Source organism: Lepus europaeus, chromosome 7 (genome assembly GCF_033115175.1).
Source record: "Lepus europaeus isolate LE1 chromosome 7, mLepTim1.pri, whole genome shotgun sequence".
Taxonomy (NCBI): Eukaryota; Metazoa; Chordata; class Mammalia; order Lagomorpha; family Leporidae; genus Lepus; species Lepus europaeus.
The window spans coordinates 96,642,702-96,663,780 of NC_084833.1; the positions used below are offsets into that span (position 1 = coordinate 96,642,702).

General features: G+C 37.9%; 1 protein-coding gene across 1 annotated transcript in view; it reads left to right on the top strand.

The window, feature by feature from the left end:
- The window catches only part of ATM (ATM serine/threonine kinase), a 156,645-nt gene that overhangs the window by 53,080 nt on the left and 82,486 nt on the right, over positions 1–21,079 (top strand). The window contains 7 exon segments of the mRNA XM_062196965.1: positions 666–741; positions 863–993; positions 7,595–7,715; positions 11,273–11,446; positions 13,129–13,298; positions 15,449–15,695; positions 20,209–20,324. Of these exon segments, the coding sequence (XP_062052949.1) occupies positions 666–741; positions 863–993; positions 7,595–7,715; positions 11,273–11,446; positions 13,129–13,298; positions 15,449–15,695; positions 20,209–20,324 (1,035 nt within the window).

The window sequence follows — 21,079 nt, forward strand, 5'->3', positions numbered from 1 at the left end:
TGTAATTTGTTTCAATTGTTTGAAAAACAGCAGTGTCTTTTGCTTAAGGCTTTTGCTTAAGGCTTGGCTTGCTAAACTATATAATACGTTTACCTTAAAATTTTGAATCATTTAAAAGTTTAGCATGTGTGTTGAATAAAGAAAGTGTAACAAGACCAAATCAGTTGGATTGTTCATATTTCCAGAGAATAAGTTGGCTTTGTTGTTATCTGGTTCATTCACGATTAATGTCGCAATCTGAGATAATATCATGATAGTTAAAGGGGACTACATTTAGGCAATTTAGAGCTTTCATAATATTTAATTAATAAAGACTTATAAACTGGTGTGGAATGTGATTTTGAAATCTTGATACAATAAATAAACTTTTTTAAAGTCCTTTTAAAGCAGTTTATTGTAACACAGGTAAAGTATGATAGCCTGAAATATAGGCATACTTGTATGAAAAACATAATACACATTACAAGGAATTCTTTTTCAAACTAATTTCTTTTAACATGAGTTTTTGGGAGGATGAGTGCCTTGGCCTGTTTCACATAATGAGGATTAAATTTAGCAGAGAAAGAAATTTTTAAAGCACCCTATATATTAGCCTTAAATCCAGTGATTTTTCTGTGTTTTTATTTGAATGATTATTTAAACTTGAAACACTTAATTGATTTCAGGCATCTAACAAGGGAGAGGAAATGCACATTCTCTGTAAGAGTGGCACTAGTACAGTGCCTGAAAACTTTGCTTGAGGTAAGTTATTCTGTGTGAGAAAGATCTCTAAGATTTTTAAAGCAGCCTTAATTTCTGTTTGGTAATGATTGATTTTTCTCTTGATATTTTATATTAACTTCGAATTATTCTTTCCTCATAGGCTGATCCTTATTCAAAATGGGCTATTCTTAATGTAATGGGTAAAGATTTTCCTGTAAATGAAGTGTTTCCACAGTTCCTTGCTGATGATCATCACCAAGTTCGCATGTTGGCTGCAGAGTCAATCAATAGGTAACAGATCCAGTATTAGTGAAGTGTTTGTAATGATGTAAATAGCAATGTAGTATTTACTCCAGTCTAAGATCTCTAGATGAAATATTAAAAATGGCACTTATTGAGTATGTGTTTGTACTGTGTACCTGGCATTTATGTCTTCTGTTAATTCTGACAATTCTATCACTTAGGTACTATTATTTTCTTGAATATATAGATAAAAATTTTTGGCTTAGGTGAAATAACTTACTTGTTGTTACAAAATAATTGACTTGAATGAGGCATATCTGACACTACTTACAGGAGATGTAGAATGCTAGATAGGACCATGATTTTCATGTGAATTAACACATTTTCTATTGTGCTAATTGCATTAAGTTTATTAGAGTGAGAATGCAGTTAGGCACTAGTTATTCTGTCAAGGGAATCTGTTTTATGTTAGAGTACTTAAATAAGCAGATATTAATTTCTTATGGGTTACATGTTTATCAGGTAATTAAATCAGCAGTATACTTTTTAAAATTAAATTGATTTTAAAACTTTAAGTTACAGCCGATCTTGTATTTGTCAACCTTGCATTCCAGGTAAATAAAGCATTTCCCTTCCTTTCTTTACTCTGTAGCATATTTGAAATACTCTATTTTAGCACATTTACCTCTCCCTGTTCGACTAGGTTATAAACCTGCAACACATTAACTGTTTTTTTAAGGTTTATTATTTATTTGATAGGTAGAGTTAGAGACAGAGGGAAAGAAAGAGAAAGGTCTTCCTTCCACTGGTTCACTCCCCAGATGGCCACAATAGCCAGAGCTGCGCCGATCTGAAGCTAGGAGCCAGGAGCTTCTTCCAGGTCTCCCATGAGGGTACAGGGGCTGAAGCACTTGGACCATCTTCTACTGCAGCAGCTGGGATATGAACCAGCACCCATATAGGATGCTGGCGCCACAGGCAGAGGCTTAGTTCACTCTACCACAGCACCGGTCCCAATGTTTTTATTTTATTTTTTATTTTTTTATTTTATTTTATTTTTTTTAACTTTTATTTAATGAATATAAATTTCCAGTGTACAGCTTATGGATTACAATGGCTTCCCCCTCCCATAACTTCCCTCCCACCCACAACCCTCCCCTCTCCCACTTCCTCTCCCCTTCCATTCACATCAAGATTCATTTTCAATTCTCTTTATATACAGAAGATCAATTTAGTATAAAGATTTCAACAGTTTGCACCCACATAGAAACACAAAGTTAAACATACTGTTTTTGAGTACTAGTTATAGCATTAAATCAAAATGTACAGTACATTAAGGACAGAGATCCCACATGAGGAGCAAGTGCACAGTGGCTCTTGTTGTTGACCCAACAATTTGACATTCTAGTTTATGGCGCCAGTAACCACCCTAGGCTGTCGTCATGAGTTGCCAAGGCTATGGAAGCCTTCCAAGTTTGCCGACTCTGATCATATTTAGACAAGGTCATAAAAGACAGAGTGAGGATAGTAACCAATGATCCTAAGAGTGGCATTTACCAGGTTTGAACAATTATACAGCGTTAAGTGGGGAAGAGGACCATCAGTACACACAGGTTGGGAGTAGAGCCATTGGTGGTAGAGTAGAGGTTATGATTACAAAGCAATGAGGCCCAAGTGTGCTAGACAGGGTCTAGAACAAAGGACAGAGTCATTATTAGATGTGCTAAGAAAGGTGCTGTCTAAGCTACAATTAAGTTTTCTGATTGAGAGGCAAATAGAACCTGATAGAAGGGGCTTGATAATAATCTGTTGTGCTTTAGGCCTTGTAAGTTAAGAGGCCCAGACCTATCTATCTCTTCACATGGGGTATATCCTAAGGGAGGTGTAAACCTCCTAGGGGAAGGCACTCTGTTGACTTTCATTACTTGGCTGGCCTGGGAGGAGAGCTGGCCAGGTAAAGGCAGGTGGCATCTCTAACAAGAAATTTACAGTTCTGCCTGCAATGTTGCTGACCCTACTTGACCATACCCTCAGCTGCAGTGGTCACATTGGAAGTTGGGCTGAGTGAAGGGCTTTTCAGCTTAGAGCCAATAAGATCTGTGGCTCTGACCTGGGCATCCTTCAACTCCAGGGCAGGTCCATTTCCAGTGATCCAACTCTTGGCAGAGCTGCCAGGGCTCTTCACAAGCTGACTTCTGCTGAAGCCCAGGCTTACCACATTGAAAGCCACTGCAGTGGACTGGCCTGTTGGGTCTCCTTGAGGGCAGATCACTGTACAGATCAGCCATTAATAGGCCTGCCACCCATTGCTTCTGATGCCTAGCTTTCTTTTCCTCCTGGTTTGTGTTAAAGCAGACCAGAGGATGCAAGTCAAGGGAGTGCCCGTGTCCCATCTCTAATCTTCGGTGGCCTGAACTACAAGTCTATAGTCACAGGCATGTTTTGTGGTAGTTTTTCTAAGGTAGACAATGCCCATGAGGAAAATTATATTCTCACTTTAAAACTGTCTTTCCCTTTGGTCTGAAAGGGAGGTTTTTTCTACTTACTGTATACTTCGCTGATGGCGAAGTGAATCTAGCTATGAGATTATTATTTAAGTTCTTATTTTGGCTATGCTATTACAGAAAAATGTTAGTCATCTCTTTTATAAGGTCTAAAGATTAAATTGTGCATCCTACAGATTCCTTCATAATAGAATTAGTTTCCTACCTTGAAGAGAATAGAGAAATGAAAGAACAAGTTGGGCTTAGAATAGAGAAATGAGGGAGCAAGTCCTAGATCGCTTGCTGACAATAGCAATATTACATGAATACTTAGCAAACTGTTTCAACCATTAGATAACAACTTAAGAAAACATTTACCAGAAGGTCCAATGCCTTCTATAAATTTTAAGAATCATGTATTTGAAAACACCTCTTAAATATCTAACATGGTGTAGTTTGTTTAACCAGTAAACTTAAGCACAACCATATAAAATGTTTTTAGTTTCTTTCTACCAACAAGTTTAAAACATATGATACACAGATTCAGGTCACACAAATTAAAATGTATCTTTGATTGATTTTAGCAGCTTAAATTTATGGACAATCTTATCTATAAGCCATTTAAAATAAAACTCTTAATAAAATTTCCTATGTGGACATACAATATGTACACACATATAACATAGCATAATAGACCAGTATAGGAATTTTAATAATAGCTTTTAAAATCTTTAACTCTTTTTGTAGATTGCCAATTGATTTGAATTGCTTTTTGTTTTTAGATTACTTTAACACATTGCTTTAACAGAGCATCAGAGTTTAATTCTATGGCAAAGAGAAATTGAGCTTCCTGTGATCTTTTGCTGTGAGGTTTCCTTCCTTTACCTTCTTTCATATTGATGACCATGTTTCTGTGTTTCTGTGTGTAACACATCTTTAAGCATCTTTTGCAGGGCAGGATGAGTGGCAACAAATTCTTTCAGTTTCTGTTTGCTATGAAAAGTCTTAATTTCGTCTTCATTCACAAATGAGAGCTTTGCAGGATATAGTATTCTGGGCTGGCAGTTTTTCTCTCTTAGTACCTGGGCTATATGTCTCGCCATTCCCTTCTAGCTTGTAGGGTTTCTGATGAGAAGTCTGCTGTGAGTCTAATTGGAGATCCTCTGAGAGTAATCTGACGTTTCTCTCTTGCACCTTTTAGAATCTTTTCTTTATGTTTCACTGTGGTGAGTTTGATTACAACGTGTCGTGGTGAGGATCTCTTTTGGTCATGTTTATTAGGGGTTCTATAAGCTTCCTGTACTAAGATGCCTCTGTCCTTCTCCAAACCTGGGAAATTTTCTGCTAGTATCTCACTGAAAATGCCTTCTAATCCTTTCTTCCTCTCCATGCCTTCAGGAACTCCTAGGACCCGAATATTAGGTTTTTTAATAGTATCCTGTAGATTCCCGACAATATTTTTTAGATTTCTAATTTCTTCTTCTTTTCTTTGGTTTGCCTGTTTCCTTTCCTGTTCTCTGTCTTCTAAGTCTGATATTCTCTCTTTTGCTTTGCCCATTCTGTTTTTAAGGCTCTCTAATGTGTTTGTCATTCGATCTATTGAGTTCTTCATTTCATTGTGGTTTTTTGTCACTATCACAGTTTCATGTTCTACTAGTTGTTTCATTTCATTTTGATTCCTCCTTAATATTTCATTTTCACGAGAGAGATTTTCTATCTTGTCCACTAAGGATTTCTGTAGTTCAGGAATTTGTTTTTGAGAACTTCTTAATGTTCTTATCAATTTTTTGAGATCTGCTTCTTGCATTTCTTCTATCTCATCATCTTCATAATCTTGAATTGGGGTGTCTTTTTCATTTGGGGGCGTCATAGTGTCTTCCTTGTTCTTGTTACCTCGGTTTTTGCGTTTGTTGTATGGCATGTTGGAGATATTTGGTTTCTTCACTGTGGTGTTTTTTCTTGTTACGCTATGGCTCTATATTAAGTGGACTGTCTGCTTTCGGTGGAGCCTTAGAGGCTTGAGATAAGTGTGGACTGAGAGCTGGGTTTGGTTCCTCAGGGTTGAGGGTGTGTCAAAGATGACACTCCCAGGTTAGGTGTGGTAAATCTCTCTCTCTTTTTTTGATTCAAAAGGGAAGTAATTCCACACAGCTGAACGTAATTGGAGGTAGTTGGCAGGCAAATGATATATATGTGTGCCAGTTTGTGTCCTTGCTGCTCTACTTCCCACCCAGCTCCCTGCTAATGACCTAGGAAAGCAGCAAAAGATATCCCAAGTGCTTGATCCCCTGCCACCCACATGGGAGACCCAGATGAAGCTCCTGGCTTTTGCTTAGCACAGACCTGGTCGTTGGGGCCATTTAGGGGAAGAACCAGCAAATGGAAGATCATTATCCTTCTGTCCTTTTCTCTGTCTCTCCCCTTCCCAATCTCAAAACTGCCTTTCAAATAAATAAATATTTTTTTAAAAATGAAAGCAGAAAACATATGAGTAACTTTAGTATTAAAATGTAGGTGACTCCTATTAAACCATTAAAGAAATGATCAGTAAAGAAATCCCAACACTCACATCATTATAAATGTTCATAAATATAAATGCTAGAAATAATGTGTCCAAAATTTCTTTTTTTTAAAAAATTTATTTATTTGAAAGTCGGAGTTACACAGGGGGAGGGGGGTTTTCCATCCAATGGTTCACTCCCTAATTGGCCACAACGGCCGGAGCTGCACCACTCCTAAGCCAGGAGCCAGGAGTTTTTTCTGGGTCTCCCACACGGGTGCAGAGTGCCCAAGGACTTGGGCCATCTTCTGCTATCCCGGGCCATAGAAGAGATCTGGATTGGAAGTGGAGCAGCCAGGACTCGAACTGGCACCCGTATGGGATGCCGACGCTTCAGGTCAGGGCGTTAACCCACTGCACCACAGCACCGGCCCCTGTCCAGAATTTCAATGTTCTGACAGTAGTATTTCCACAAATCAGATTTTGTGTCTTAATTCCTCAGGTTTAGGACTGTTCAGTAAGACTATAGTGTGTTAGGAGGTTTGCTAGTGACTATGCTTATTAAATTTCACAGATAAAATATATGCTGAAGTTAAAGGTTTTGGGTTATATAAGACAGTAAATTGAATATAATAAAGTAGTATAGTGGGATTGAAAAAAATGCTAAGATTCAAAAAGTATAAATTCAAGAATAATATATTTTAAAAAATTTTTAGAGAAAATTTTCTTAAGGCAGAGAGGGTTGAGAGGAGCAACCAGACAGAAACTCCCATCTGGTGGTTCATTCCCAAAAGACCTGCATTGGTTGAGGCTGGACCAGGGCAGAGCCACAACATAGGAGCTTAGTCCATGTCTCCTGTATCTGTGGCAGGAACCCAAATTCCTTCAGGCATCACTGTTGACTCCCTGGGTCTTCATTGGCAGGAAGCTAGCAGGGAATCAAACAGGCACTCCATGAAGTGGAGGTGTCTTCACTTGACTCACTGCTTGTTCCATGAAAGACATGACTAAGAAATTAGAAGTTGTTAATTTTGTACTTTTCATTTATCAAATATCTGTTGTTATGGTCTTTTCATAGAAGTTTATAGAAAAAAAGAATCATGAACAAAAAATTGTTAAGATTTTCATTACTAAGAATATATAACATACAGAATTAAATAGCTGTCCTTAAATAAGTAAATATTATGCAAAAGATGCTGAGCACCTTTTCTTCCATTGAATAAACTGCTAATGAAACAACAAAGCATTAAGCTGATCACTTTCAGGGTAATGAAATGAGGATAGTTAAAAAAATTCATGAAAAATACATATTATGAAAAGGCTGTGCATGGATTTCAAAAAGTTCCCCACTCATGTTTTCCCATGAATTCTTGACCTTGTCACATACTTGTGTTAGACAAAGTTGACAGTGTAGTATGAACTCTTGTAATTGGTGTTTTAACAGAGCACCATTTCTCTCTTATGGCTAGTTTGAGTTCAGTGCCATTTCAATTTGGGTAGTAGTTAGAAGATCTTTTGAAACCTTCAGTTCTAGGAAAAAATGGATTATAAAGAGCTAGCATGTTAGTATGTCTCATGGAGTCATTTACTTTTCTTCTATAAAATTGTTTGGAATATAGTGTTTAAAATAGACAAATTTCACTGTTTGCTTTTTTTCTCCCAAAAGATTATTCCAAGATATGAAACAAGGAGATTGTCCCAGACTGTGGAAAGCACTTCCTTTGAAGCTTCAACAGACAGCTTTTGAGAATGCATGCTTGAAAACTCAGGAAGGAATGAGAGAAGTGGTAATTTTAGTAATACATATTTGTTCTTGTTTTATGCTATCTGTGAATATCTTAAATATTATTTTATCAAGTGTGGCACATGATAATTTGTATCCAGTGGTTTACAATATAATTATCTACAACAGCCATGTGAACTGAATGAAGTTACATTGTAATAGCATATTTTTTTGGTTAAACTTAAATTTTTTTTTTAGGGAAAAAATGTTACTGTTTTTATGGGTCTACAAATAACTTCCTTTTTTGTTAAAATACTTTGCATAATATATGGCTAAAACATGGTGATAAAAATGAATTCAGGAAAAGATACAAGATCAAATTATCTTGATTTTTTTTAAACCTTGTGTTTTTCACATTTCTCTGTAGAATAATATTTTTCCTAAAGTGGTAAAAATTGTCTTAGTGTTCAAATTTATTCATACCTATGCCCTCATTAGTTTCTAAAAAGAATGTGAGATGGTTAAATGACTATCAAATGTATGATACTGAGAAAATGCAAAGGGCATTTGGATGAAAGAATGTGAATTTAGAAAAGTATTTCAATGGATTTGAAAGATAAATATAAATAGTGTAGAATTTAACAGTATTTCAAGGGTTTTGAAAGATAAATATAAATAGTGTAGAATTTAAAAGAGATAATGTATATTATTTTAATATCAGCCCAGTTGCAAAAAAGGAAAATACTATCTGATAACTCATTTAGAAAAAGACCCACTGAGTTTACGTCAGAGATCCTACTATTAATAAACACTGTGATACAGAAGAAGTAAATTCTATCTAGGTTTCATTGTTTCATTAATGGAAATAATGTTTTAATGAGCAGTGCTAATAAAAGAACTTAGATCTGCTATACTTTTTTTTTGTTTGTTTGTTTTGGTTTGTTTTTTTTTTGGACAGGCAGAGTGGACAATGAGAGAAAGAGAGACAGAGAGAAAGGTCCTCCTTTACCGTTGGTTCACCCCCCAGTGGCCACTGCAGCCAGCGCGCTACACTGATCCGAAGCCAGGAGCCAGGTGCTTCCTCCTGGTCTCCCCATGCGGGTGCAGGCACCCAAGCACTTGGGCCATCCTCCACTGCCTTCCTGGGCCACAGCAGAGAGCTGGACTGTAGGAGGAGCAACCAGGACAGAATCTGGTGCCCCAACCAGGACTAGAACCCGGTGTGCCAGCGCCGCAGGCCGAGGATTAGCCTAGTGAGCCGCAGCGCTGGCTGCTATACTTTTTTTTTAAAGATTTATTTGAAAGTCGGAGCTACAGAGAGAGAGAAGGAGAGGCAGAGAGAGAGAGAGAGAGAGAGAGAGAGTTCTTCCATCTGCTGGTTCACTCCCCAGTTGGCTGCAATGGCCAGAGCTGTGCTGATCCAAAGCCAGGAGCCAAGAGCTTCTTCTGGGTCTCCTATGCAGGGGCCCAAGGACTTGGGCCATTTTCTACTGCTTTCCCAGGTCATAGTAGAGAGCTGGATTGGAAGTAGAGCAGCTGGGACTCGAACTGGCACCCATATGGGATGCTGGCATTGCAGGCAGCAGCTTTACTGCTATGCCACAGCACTGACCCCTGCTGTACTTATTAAAGGGCAGCTGAAATATGTTAGGTTCTGAGTAAAAATAGGTTTTTAACTAAGATTTAGAGAGTATGTAGGTCTTCATTTTCCAAGGAATGTGAAGAAACTTAGTGGAAAGTTAGAAAGCTCATAGATGTTTGCAAAGATTTCAGTGATTGCTGTTCAGTGAAGGAATTAGGACTTTTTTTATACCAAAAGTCAGAACTAGGATCCCTGTGTAGCACATTTTCAAAATGTGAAGAGAAACTTCTATCAAATATAGCTGTTATTTATTATTCTTTTTTAAGATTTATTTTATTTATTTGAAAGAGTTAGAGAGGTAGAGACAGAGATCTTCCATCCGCTGGTTCGCTCTCCAGATGGCTGCAACAGCTGGAGCTGCACTGATCCAAAACCAGGAGCTTCTTCCGGGTCTCCCACATGGGTTCAGGGACCCAAGGACTTGGGCCATCTTCTGCTGCTCTCCCAGGCCATAGCAGAGAGCTGAATCGGAAGAGGAGTAGTCGGGACTAGAACCGTTGCCCATATGGGATGCCAGTGCTTCAGGCCAGGGCTTTAACCTGCTGTGCCACAGCACTGGACCCTCAAATATAGCTTTTTAAAATAATGTATGTGACTATTGAAATTTTAGAATTGATTATTAAACTGGAAGCATATCATGTAATTTTTTTTCCTTTTGGTTATACATCTAATACTACATTTTTTTTTAACTTTTATGTAATAAATTTAAATTTTAAAAGTACAACTTTTGGACTATAGCGGCTTTTCCCCCCATAACCTCCCTCCCACCTGCAACCATCCCATCTCCCACTCCCTCTCCCATCCCATTCTTTGTCAAGATTCATTTTCAATTATCTTTATATACAGAAAATCAACTTGGTATATACTAAGATTTCAACAGTTTGCACCCACACAGAAACAACGTATAAAGTACTGTTTGAGTAGTAGAAATTAGCGTTAATTTGCATAGTACAACACATTAAGGACAGAGATCCTACATGGGGAGCAAGTATACAGTGACTCCTGTTGTTGATTTAACAATTGACACTCTTATTTATGATGTCAGTGATCACCCAAGGCTCTTGTCATGAGCTGCCAAGGGTATGGAAGCCTCTTGAGTTCACAAACTCTGACCTTATTTAGGCAAGGCCATAATCAAAGTGGAAGTTCTCTCCTCCCTTTAGAGAAAGGTACCTCCTTCTTTGATGTCCCTTTCTTTCCGCTGGGATCTCACACATAGAGATCTTTCATGTAGGTTTGTTTGTTTGTTTTTTTTTTTTTTTTTTTTTTTTTTTTTTTTGCCACAATGTCTTGGCTTTCCATGCCTGAGAAACTCTCATGGGCTTTTTAGCCGGATCTGAATGCCTTCAGGGCTGACTCTGAAACCAGAGAGCTGTTTAGGGCATCTGCCATTCTATGAGTCTGCTGTGCTGATACTACCTTTTAAAGTATAAAGAGATATGTGTTAAATAGTGATTAAAAAAGTCATTTTAAGAATTACAGATGAAAGTTGAAGAGGACCTTTTAATCTCTCACCATCTTTTTGTTACTACTTTTTTTTTTTCATTTTAAAATTTTTATTTAATGAATGCATTTTTACAGAGATACAACTTTAGGAATATAGTGGTTCTTTCCCTCATACCACTCCCCCTCGCTCCCATCCCACTTCCCATTCCCTCTCCCATCTCCTTCATTATGGTTCATTTTTAGTATGACTTTATATACAGTCTTCCTCTTTTTCTTCAAGGAAATTTATCTCTCACTGGCATGTTTTTCCTTTGACAATTCTTTCCATAGGATCTTAGGAAAAACAATCTTTCTCAATCTTGAAAACTTCTATTTTCTAAAAATCTCTAGTTTTAGTGTGATCATTGTAGGATGTAGGATGTAAAACTGCTTAGATGTTTTCATTAGTTCTGTTACTTTAGTTTCAGTAACTCATTTGTAATGTTTAAATACTGCATTATGTCATTGTTTTTAAAGTTATTCATTCTTTGAAGTCCCACAGTGCTGAGAACCCTGAAATTTTGGATGAGACTTATAATAGAAAATCTGTTTTATTGATGATGATAGCTGTGGTTTTATACTGTAGCCCTGTCTGTGAAAAACAGGCTTTGTTTGCACTTTGCAAATCTGTAAAGGAGAATGGATTAGAACCTCACCTTGTGAAAAAGGTAAATGTGAATGACTTTATTATTATTATAATAATAATCCTCCTTGGTTAACTTTTTAACAGAGGGCTTACACCTTAGTTTTCAAAATGACGCCTATTTAAGAGTTGGAAACTATTTTTTAGGTTGGAAATATTGGAAAGCAATTATAGTAACTTTTTGAATAGTCTATTTATTTGTATATAGTGTTACTTCTGACATTCCATTCATTAAACTAACAAAGATAAATGAGCTTTAGTCACACAGACTAATCTCTGGAATAGCATTGATTGAGAGGAAATACACAGAGACAAGAGTAGTATCAGGAATTTTGCCCTGTAGACTCTTTTTTTTTTTTGACAGGCAGAGTGGACAGTGAGAGAGAGAGAAAGGTCTTCCTTTTTGCCGTTGGTTCACTCTCCAATGGCCGCTATGGCCGGCGCATCGTGCTGATCCGAAGCCAGGAGCCAGGTGCTTCTCCCGGTCTCCCATGCGGGTGCAGGACCCAAGCACTTGGGCCATCCTCCACTGCCTTCCCGGGTATTAGCAGAGAGCTGGCCTGGAAGAGGGGCAACCGGGATAGAATCCGGCGCCCTAACCGGGACTAGAACCCGGTGTGCCAGCGCTGCAAGGCGGAGGATTAGCTTGTTAAGCCACAGCGCCGGCCTTTTCTTCTTCTTCTTTTTTTTTTTTTTTTTTTTTTTTGCCCTGTAGACTCTTGCAGCACACTGGCATCTAGCAGGGCTAGAATTCAAATCTTAGGGTGGTGATGATTGTATTAGGGGAGGACAATTGGGATTCAAGCTTTACACATATATTATTACAATGTTAAGGAATGTTGTTCTAGCACCTCAGCATTGGAAGTTTGGGAAGTTCCAGGCTTTTCTGTTGCTGATTTTTATGTGGTGAATTAGTAGGCTGATACAGTATGGTTTTCATGGAGCTTTATAGTAGGTCAGTGGCCAACCTATAGGTGAACAGTTTTAGATAAGTTAACATTTTATTTTTTGGTATTAATATAGGGTGTTTTTTAGAAATATACAATTATACTAGCTAATTATTATAAGTGTTATATAATGTTTATATTTCACTTTGAGGAGAATAATTTTACCTTAAACCTTCCTTTGAGATATAATCAAATGCTGGAAACTTAGATATTTTAGTGTTTTTTTTTTTCCATTTAACATTTGTTAAGGGTTTGCTATGTCCCATTATATTACACCAATTATATTCAATACAGTTTTTCTTTTTTTTTTTTATTCCTATCTCACTGATAAGAAAATCAAGGTATAGAAAAGTTAAATGCATGTTTAACTCAAACTAAATACTGCATTTTATATAGATGCAGTAAAAGTAATTAACTGACTACTTGCCATATTTGGCATATTACAAAGCATGTTATACACAGTCTCATTTAATTTTCTTCAAAATGTCACTCTTATTTTATAATTTAAAAATGAAGTAAATAATTTGTCTAAGGTCACATACCAATAAATAATGCAGAACTAGAATTCAAACTGACTGTAGAATTCTAATACAATGTCCTACCTTATTAGGATTCATCTTAAAATTTTCTTCATTGAAATCCCTCTTGAATAAAATGGCTAAAAATCAAAACAAAAAACAAAACAAAACAAAAAAACTCAAGCTAAATGCTGTTAATAAAGACTTCTGTTTTTAAAGGTATCAACTTTTGGTTTTTGCAGGTTTTGGAGAAAGTTTCTGAAGCTTTTGGATATAGAAATTTAGAAGACTTCATGGCTTCTCATTTAGATTATTTGGTTTTAGAATGGCTTAATTGTCAAAATACTGAATACAGATTATCTTCCTTTCCTTATATTTTATTAAACTACAAAAATGTTGAGGATTTTTATAGGTATGTATATAAATGACATATGTAAAATATGTTTAATTTAAAATTAGGTTATAATGTTTGGCAGTTCCCCTCCCCTGTACCATCTTCCTACACACAAGTGAAAGGCTGCATGGTGGTCAGGAGCAGGACAGCTTGATTTAATGAGAATGTATTGAAAGTAGTCATTAGCCTTAACATTTTTTTAAAGATTTGTTTATTTTTATTTGAAAGTCAGAATTACACACACACACACACACACAGAGGTCTTCCATCTGATAGTTCACTCCCCAACTGGCCGCAGTGGCTGGAGCTGCACCGATCCAAAGCCAGGAGCCAGGAGCTTCTTTTGGATCTCCCATGTGGGTGCAGGGGCACAAGGACTTAGGCTATCTTCTGCTGTTTTCCCAGGCCATAGCAGAGAGCTGGACCGGAACTGGAACAGCCAGGACTAGAACTGGTGCCCATATGGCATGCCGGCGCTTCAGGCCAGGGTGTTAACCCACTGCACCACAGTGCCGGCCCCTGGCTTTAAGATTTAATCTTAGCTGTGTCAATAACCAGCCGTGGGATTTGGGCAAGACATGTAATCACTCACAGCATCTTGTACTTTTACTCTATAAAGTGAGGGAGTTATATGAGATCTTTAGTGTCCCTTTTAGCTTCAATATTTGATAATTTCCTCTTTGAAAAAAATCAAAGATAAATTACTAGTGGCTGATTATTTGTCTTGTTTTTTTTGTTTGTGTGTTACTGGACTATAAGGATATTTAGTCATTTCTGTTAGATTTAGAAGTTTAAAGGAAAAGTATTCATTTTACTAACTATGTAGAGGAATTTTTTTTTTTAAATGAGTGGTTTGAAACAACTAAACAGTAATGTTTAGGGACCAGAATCGTCGAATCGCAGGTTAAGCTGCTGGCAGTGAAGCCAATATCTTATATGGGCGCTGTTTTGAGTTCTGGCTGCTCTGCTTCTCATCCAGCTCAGATGCCCTCTGTAACTCCTGGCTAGGACCAACCTGGGAGCCAGGAACTCAATCCAGGTCTTCCAAGTCGTGGCAGAGACACAACTGCTTGAGCTATCACCTGCCGCATCCCAGGGTGTGAATTAGCCATAAACTAGAATTGGGAGCAGGTCCAGGTCTGGAACTCAAGCTCTCTGATACGAGATGTAGGCATCCCAGCTAATAGCTTAACCATCAGGCCAAATTTCCAACCCCTCTCACCACACTTTTTTTCTTTTTTTAAAAAGATTTATTTATTTATTTGACAGATTTACAAAGGGGGGGGGTGTCTCCATTTCTTGGTTCATTCCCAAAATGGCTGAAATGGCCAGAGCTGGGCTAATCCAGAGCCAGGAGCTTCTTCCGGGTCTCTCATGAGGGTGTAGGGACACACGGACTTGGGACATCTTCCACTGCTTTCCCAGGCTGTAGCAGAGAGCTGGATCAGCAGTGGAACAGTTGGGTCTCCAATGGGTGCCCATATGGGATTGCAGCACTGCAGATGGCGGCTTTCCCCACTACACCACAGCGCTGACCCCTCACCACACATTTTGATCACAGAATTAAGATGGTATAGTGAGGCTGACATTGTGGCGCAGTGGCTTAATGCTCCAGCCTGCAGTGCCAACATCCTGTATGGGTGCAGGTTCAAGTCCCAGGTGCTCCACTTCTGATCCAGCTCTCTGCTATGGCCTGGGAAAGCAGTAGAAGATGGCCCAAGTCCTTGGGTCCCTGAACCCACATGGAGACCTGGAGGAAGCTCCTGGCTCCTGGCTTTGGATCAGCTCAGCTCTGGCTGTAATGGTCATTTGGGGAATGAACCAGGAGAATGAAGAACTCTGTCTCTCTCTCCCTTTCTCACTCTCACTCTCTCATTTTCTCTCTCTCTCTCTCTCTCTTTTTCTCTGTCTCGCCCTACCTTTCTCTGTAACTCTCTTTCAAATAAATTAATCTTTAATAAAAGATGGTATAGTATAAACTATGTGTTACATTACTATTTCCAATTTAATTTTATTCCTATAAACATAAAATAAGAATATTTACTAATCTCAATATAGTGATGCTCCAGTGTTGACTATATGAAAACATTTTATTATTCTAAGAACTGTATTTTAAAATTTTACTTTGAAAAATTTTACTTGCCAAATTTTAAAATTTTTATTTTTAGATCTTGTTATAAAATATTGATTCCACATCTGGTGATTAGAAGTCATTTTGATGAGGTGAAAGCCATTGCTAATCAGATTCAAGAAGATTGGAAAAGTCTTCTAGTAGACTGCTTTCCAAAGATTCTTGTAAATATTCTTCCTTATTTTGCCTATGAGGATGCAAAAGACAGTGGGATGGCACAGCAAAGAGAGATTGCTTCCAAAGTTTATGATATGCTTAAAAGTGAGAACTTATTAGGAAAACAGGTAAGGATGAATGTTACCTACTTTTTATCCCCTAAATGGTCTGATTTGTAAACTTTAAATTTTAAGCCTATTTAGTAATCATTTTTGAAATTACATTTAGTTTGTGGTAGTTAATAACATAGCAATCCATGATTTTTTTGTTGTTGAGTGGTGTTCTCTACCTTTGATTGGCACTTATGTCAATGGAAATATTTTCTCAAAAATACTCAAAGAAACAGAAAAAAAATTTTTTTTGAAATAATTTTATTTCTGCCTTTTCGTTTTTATTTTAATTACCAATAATACATGACTGCAAACTGGATGTTAAGTTCAAGTAACACTGAATAGTGTATATAGAAAACCTTCTTCACTCCCTCTTCAAAAGTTTTCTGCTTTTCCAGGAAAAGTACCATACCAAATTTCCAGGCCTTGCATGCATTTTTTTTTTTTTAATGACACTTTATACCTTCTAACATAAAGATTTATTTTGAAAGGCAGAGAAACAGATCTTCCATCTACGGTTTCAATCCCCAAATAGCCACAACAGCCAGGACTTGGGCATTTCCATTGAGTCCCACATGGGTGTCAGGAGCCCAAGTACTTGTATCATTTTATGCTGCTTTCTCAGGCATCATTTGCAGGGAGCCGGATTGTAAACAGAGCAGCCAGGACTTGAATTGGTATGCTGATAAGGGATGCTGACGTTTCGGGTGATGCCTTAATCCATTGTACCACAATGCTGGCCGCGTAATCCACTTTTAAATTCTATTCATTTTTAATATTATTCTTCTCTTCTATAAGTACAGTGAAGGTAGGACTTATGTCGTTTGGTGGTAGGGAGATCCAGGAGCTGATGTATTCCACCCACCTATTATATATTGGGTGTTCATTAAGTATTTAAGTTTTTTTGTTTGTTGGAGAGAAAGTCAGATCTTCCATCTACTGGTTCACTTCCTAAATACCCCCTAGTAGGTAGGACTGCTAGACTGAAGCCTGGAACCTAGAACTTATTCCAGGTTTCTCACGTGGGTGGCAAGGACCCAACTATATCATCCACTGCCCACCAGGGTGCTGTACATTAACAGGAAGCTGGAATTGGGAGTGGAGCCAGGACTCTAACCCAGGTAACTCTGATACAGAATGTGGGCATCTCAAGCAACTCACTAAAGATTTGTTAAAGGGAGGGGTCTAATAAAGAAGGAACTCACAAAGCTAGCTTTGTTTTATGGTAAATAAAATTATTTGAAGCAACTTGGGTTAAAATACATATATTTGGGCTATTGCTCTATACTACAGATCTGACCTATTACAGAATCCTCTCATTTTATGTGCAGAAGAATTCATTTGTGGCACAGTGGATTAAGCTGCTGCCTGTAATACCTGTATCCCATATTAGAATGGCAGTTCAAATCCTGGCTACTTTGCTGTTAACCCAGCTTCCTATTAAAGTGCCCAGGAAGGCACCAAATGATGGCTTAAGTACTTGGGCCCCTATCACCCATGTGGGAGACCAAGACAATATTCTTGGGTCCTGTTTTGGCGTGGGCTGGCCTCAGCCCCAGCTGTTGGAGCCATCTGTGGAATGAACCAACAGACAGAAGGCCTCTGTGTGTGTGTGGCCTGCCTTTCAAATAAATCTTTTAAAAAATGTATATGTAAAATATCTTAAGTAAAGAATTACCTTTTTTTACTCCAAATTTATTTCTTTTGAATATAAGTAAAAGACAACTAACCAAGAGTCAGAATGGGTTTAGGAGGGAAAACTGATCACATTTGATCCTGATTGAGACACTGGTCTCAAGGCAAAACCTAAATAATTATTTCTTAGCTTACTGGTTAAAGACAGAAGTTCTTGCTCATTTTCACTTAGCGTTAAGTTGTAGATATAACTTTTTCTACATGTACTTTCTGTGAATTAGACTCATAAGATTCCTTTTGTGTGTCTATGAAAGTTAGTATAAATATTAATAGTTTTGGAATCATCTAAAATTTTTGAGTCGTTGAATGCCTAAAATATTTACAAATCATAAGATTTTTGGCTGAACCTAAAATCTGAGCAATTCTTACATGCTGTTGGTAGACATTACAGATCTAGCTTATTAGAGAATCCTATAAAACTATTGAAGTCAGCTATTTTTTTTTATTTTATTTTTTAATTTTTGACAGGCAGAGTGGACAGTGAGTGAGACACAGAGAGAAAGGTCTTCCTTTGCTGTTGGTTCACCCTTCAATGGCTGCCGCGGCTGGCACACCGTGCTGATCCGAAGGCAGGAGCCAGGTGCTTCTTCTGGTCTCACATGGGGTGCAGGGCCCAAGCACTTGGGCCGTCCTCCATTGCACTCCCGGGCCATAGTAGAGAGCTGGCCTGGAAGAGGGGCAACCGGGACAGAATCCGGCGCCCCGACCGGGACTAGAACCCGGTGTGCCAGCGCCGCTAGGTGGAGGATTAGCCTGTTGAGCCACGGCGCTGGCCGAAGTCAGCTATTTTATGCACAGAAGAACTCAATAACTGTTCCTCTGCAGGCCACCATTATGGCATAGCAAGTTAAGCCTCTGCCAGTGATGCTGCCATCCAACAGTAACACCAGTTCGAGACCCGGCTGCTCCATTTCTGATCCAGCTCCCTGCCAATGCATCTGAGAAAGCAGCAGAGGATAGCCCAAGTGTTTGGACCCCTGCAACCATGTGGAAGGCCTCAGAAGAAGCTCCTGTCTTCAGCCTGGCCCAACTCCTGCTGTTGTTGCCATTTGAAGAGTAAACCAGTAGATGGAAGATCTTTCTCTCTTTCTCCGTCTGTCTTTGTCTCTCCTTCTGTCTCTATAACTCTGCCTTTAAAATAAATAAAAAATAAATCTTAAAATTATTCTTCTGATATTAGAGATTTCCCTAGTTTTCCATTGCTTATTCCACATAGTATGGAAAAGCTGGATTTTAGAAGAGTTGAAACTTTGGAGATAACATGGACAACTGATATGAAAACTTGAGGGAAAAGTTAGAATCTTTGTTAGGTTTCTTTCTTGTCTTGCTCTAAAATATGTTTTGCTATTAGAGTGTTTCTCAATCTCTTTGCACATCTAATAAATAGATTTTTACTTTAGAACACTGTAATTCCTTATTTAGATAATTAATAACTATCAACTTCACAGTTCACATTTATTTGACATATAGCATAGCAAATTAATTTTTTTAGAGAATGTATGCCCTTTGTGAGGATATAAATTGCCAGTAGTGGGAAGCAGAGTGATGAAATTATGCTCCCTGAGGGAAGGTTTTAGTTGACTCTAGATGAAAGGGGATGTAAGTAGCAGTTAGCCTCAGAATTTGGGATCTCACCAGAGTAGAAGTTGGGTAGAAGCCATGCAGTGAGCAAATAGCGGTATTGCCCGTTACTGAGAATTTTTTACGTTTTTTTTTTTTTTTTTTTTTTTTTAATTTCTTGAAAGATTTACTGAGAGAGATGAAGACAGAGGTCTTCCGTCTTCTGGTTCTCTCCTCAATTGGCCACAGCAGCCAGAACTGAGTTGATCTGAAGCCAAGAGCTAGAAGCTTCATCCCAGTGTGCCATGTGGGTGCAGGGACCCAAGGACTGGGGCCATCCTCACTGCTTTCCCAGGTGCATTTGCAGGGAGTTGGATTGGAAGTGGAGCAGCTGGGACTCCAAATGGTACCCATATGGGTTTAACCCACTGCGCCACTGCACCAGCCCCGAGAATTCTTAAGTTCTACAAATGATGGAGTTCTCAAATAAATCAAGAGAAAATTGTAAATTGAGAAATGGTTTAGGTCACTAGGGCCTTTGTGGGCAGGGGAATTACTAGGTTGAAGCATTTAGTGCTAGGACCAAAGCTTCAGTTAAAATGTTTCTTTAAAATTAAGACTATGGGCTGCTGTTCTTATAGAGTGGGTTAATCTGTGTGAGACCCAGAAGATCTTTCTCTCTGCCACCTTCCCCTGTCACTCTGCCTTCCAAAGAAGTAAATCTTCTTTTATTATTATTTTTCAAAATCTTTATTTGAATGTCAGAGTTACAGAGAGAGCTTCCATCTGCTGCTTTACTCCCCAGATGGCCACAACAGCCAGGGATGGGCCAGGCAAAGCCAGGAGCTTCATCCAGCTCACCCACATGAGTAGTAAGGGCCCTAACACTTGTGCCATCTGCTGCTGCTTTTCCCAGGCCATTAGAGAGCTGGTTTGGAAGTGGAGCAGCCAAGACACAAACCTGCACACATAGGAAATGCCATAACAACCATCCCTCAAATAAATAAATCTTAAAAAATAAATAAAATGTAAGAATTGGATTAAGAGAGCATTATATAATATGGTTTCTACTTTCCTCATGGTATGCAGGTTGGCTGCATATAAGAAAAAGGTGCGGTTAGCTATGTATCTTGCAGATCTTAGTCTTTCTGGTTATGTGTTTTGTTTTATAGTCACTAAATAATTTTGTAGATAAGGCAAAAACATGTCTTTTGAGCTGTATTAAAGGTTACAGATGTAAAAATATTAAATATATTTTAATTTTGTTTCCTTTCAGATTGATCATCTGTTTATTAGCAATTTACCAGAGATTGTGGTAGAGTTATTAATGACATTACATGAACCAGCAAATTCTGATACCAGCCAAAGCACTGACCTCTCTGATTTTTCAGGGTATGCACATTTTAATATTAGAGAATAGCCGCAAGTCGAGGAATTCCTAAGGAAGTGATTGATCAATAGCTTAAGTTGTCTATTTCAATTTTTAGAATTGTATTTTGTTTTAAAAGTTTGTTTCTTCAAAAATCACCACCTATGAATTGAAGCAGTTACCTAACTGCTTTTACTGTATGTAGCCTCCCAATAGAAACAGCTCTTTCTGGATGACCACTTTGTTAACAAATCCAATGACCTTTGTCTTTTCAATTTTTCTATAGTATTTGAGCATTTTGTTGTTTGTTGTCTCCAAACTTTTTTCCTCCTTGCATGTTAATCTTGTTTTCTCTTTTTATCTATGACTTACCTTTCTAAATTACCTTTCTAAATTTTCTTTGTCATACTTGTCAGCTGTCAGAATCATGCTTCTCAGCTATGCAGTTCAATCTGAATGTCTGCTACCCTTGGTTATACAGGTGTCTTAAAAGAATCCATGGAAAAGCATATTAAAAATGGTACATGAATTTTATGCACCAAAATAAACTTGCCTTTTAATTCCACTTTAAAGTACCTTTGAATGAGTTTATGAATGTGAATGTTATTTTCCCAACTTGAATTTAAGCTACTTAGAAATACTATTTATTCCTTTTTTTATATGTGCCATGGTGATAGGCATATAAAATAATACCAAACAGGATACTTTGAAATATATAATTTCATTTTATCTAAATAGTGTTTGATTGCTGTATCTTAAAATATTATTGCTAGAGCTT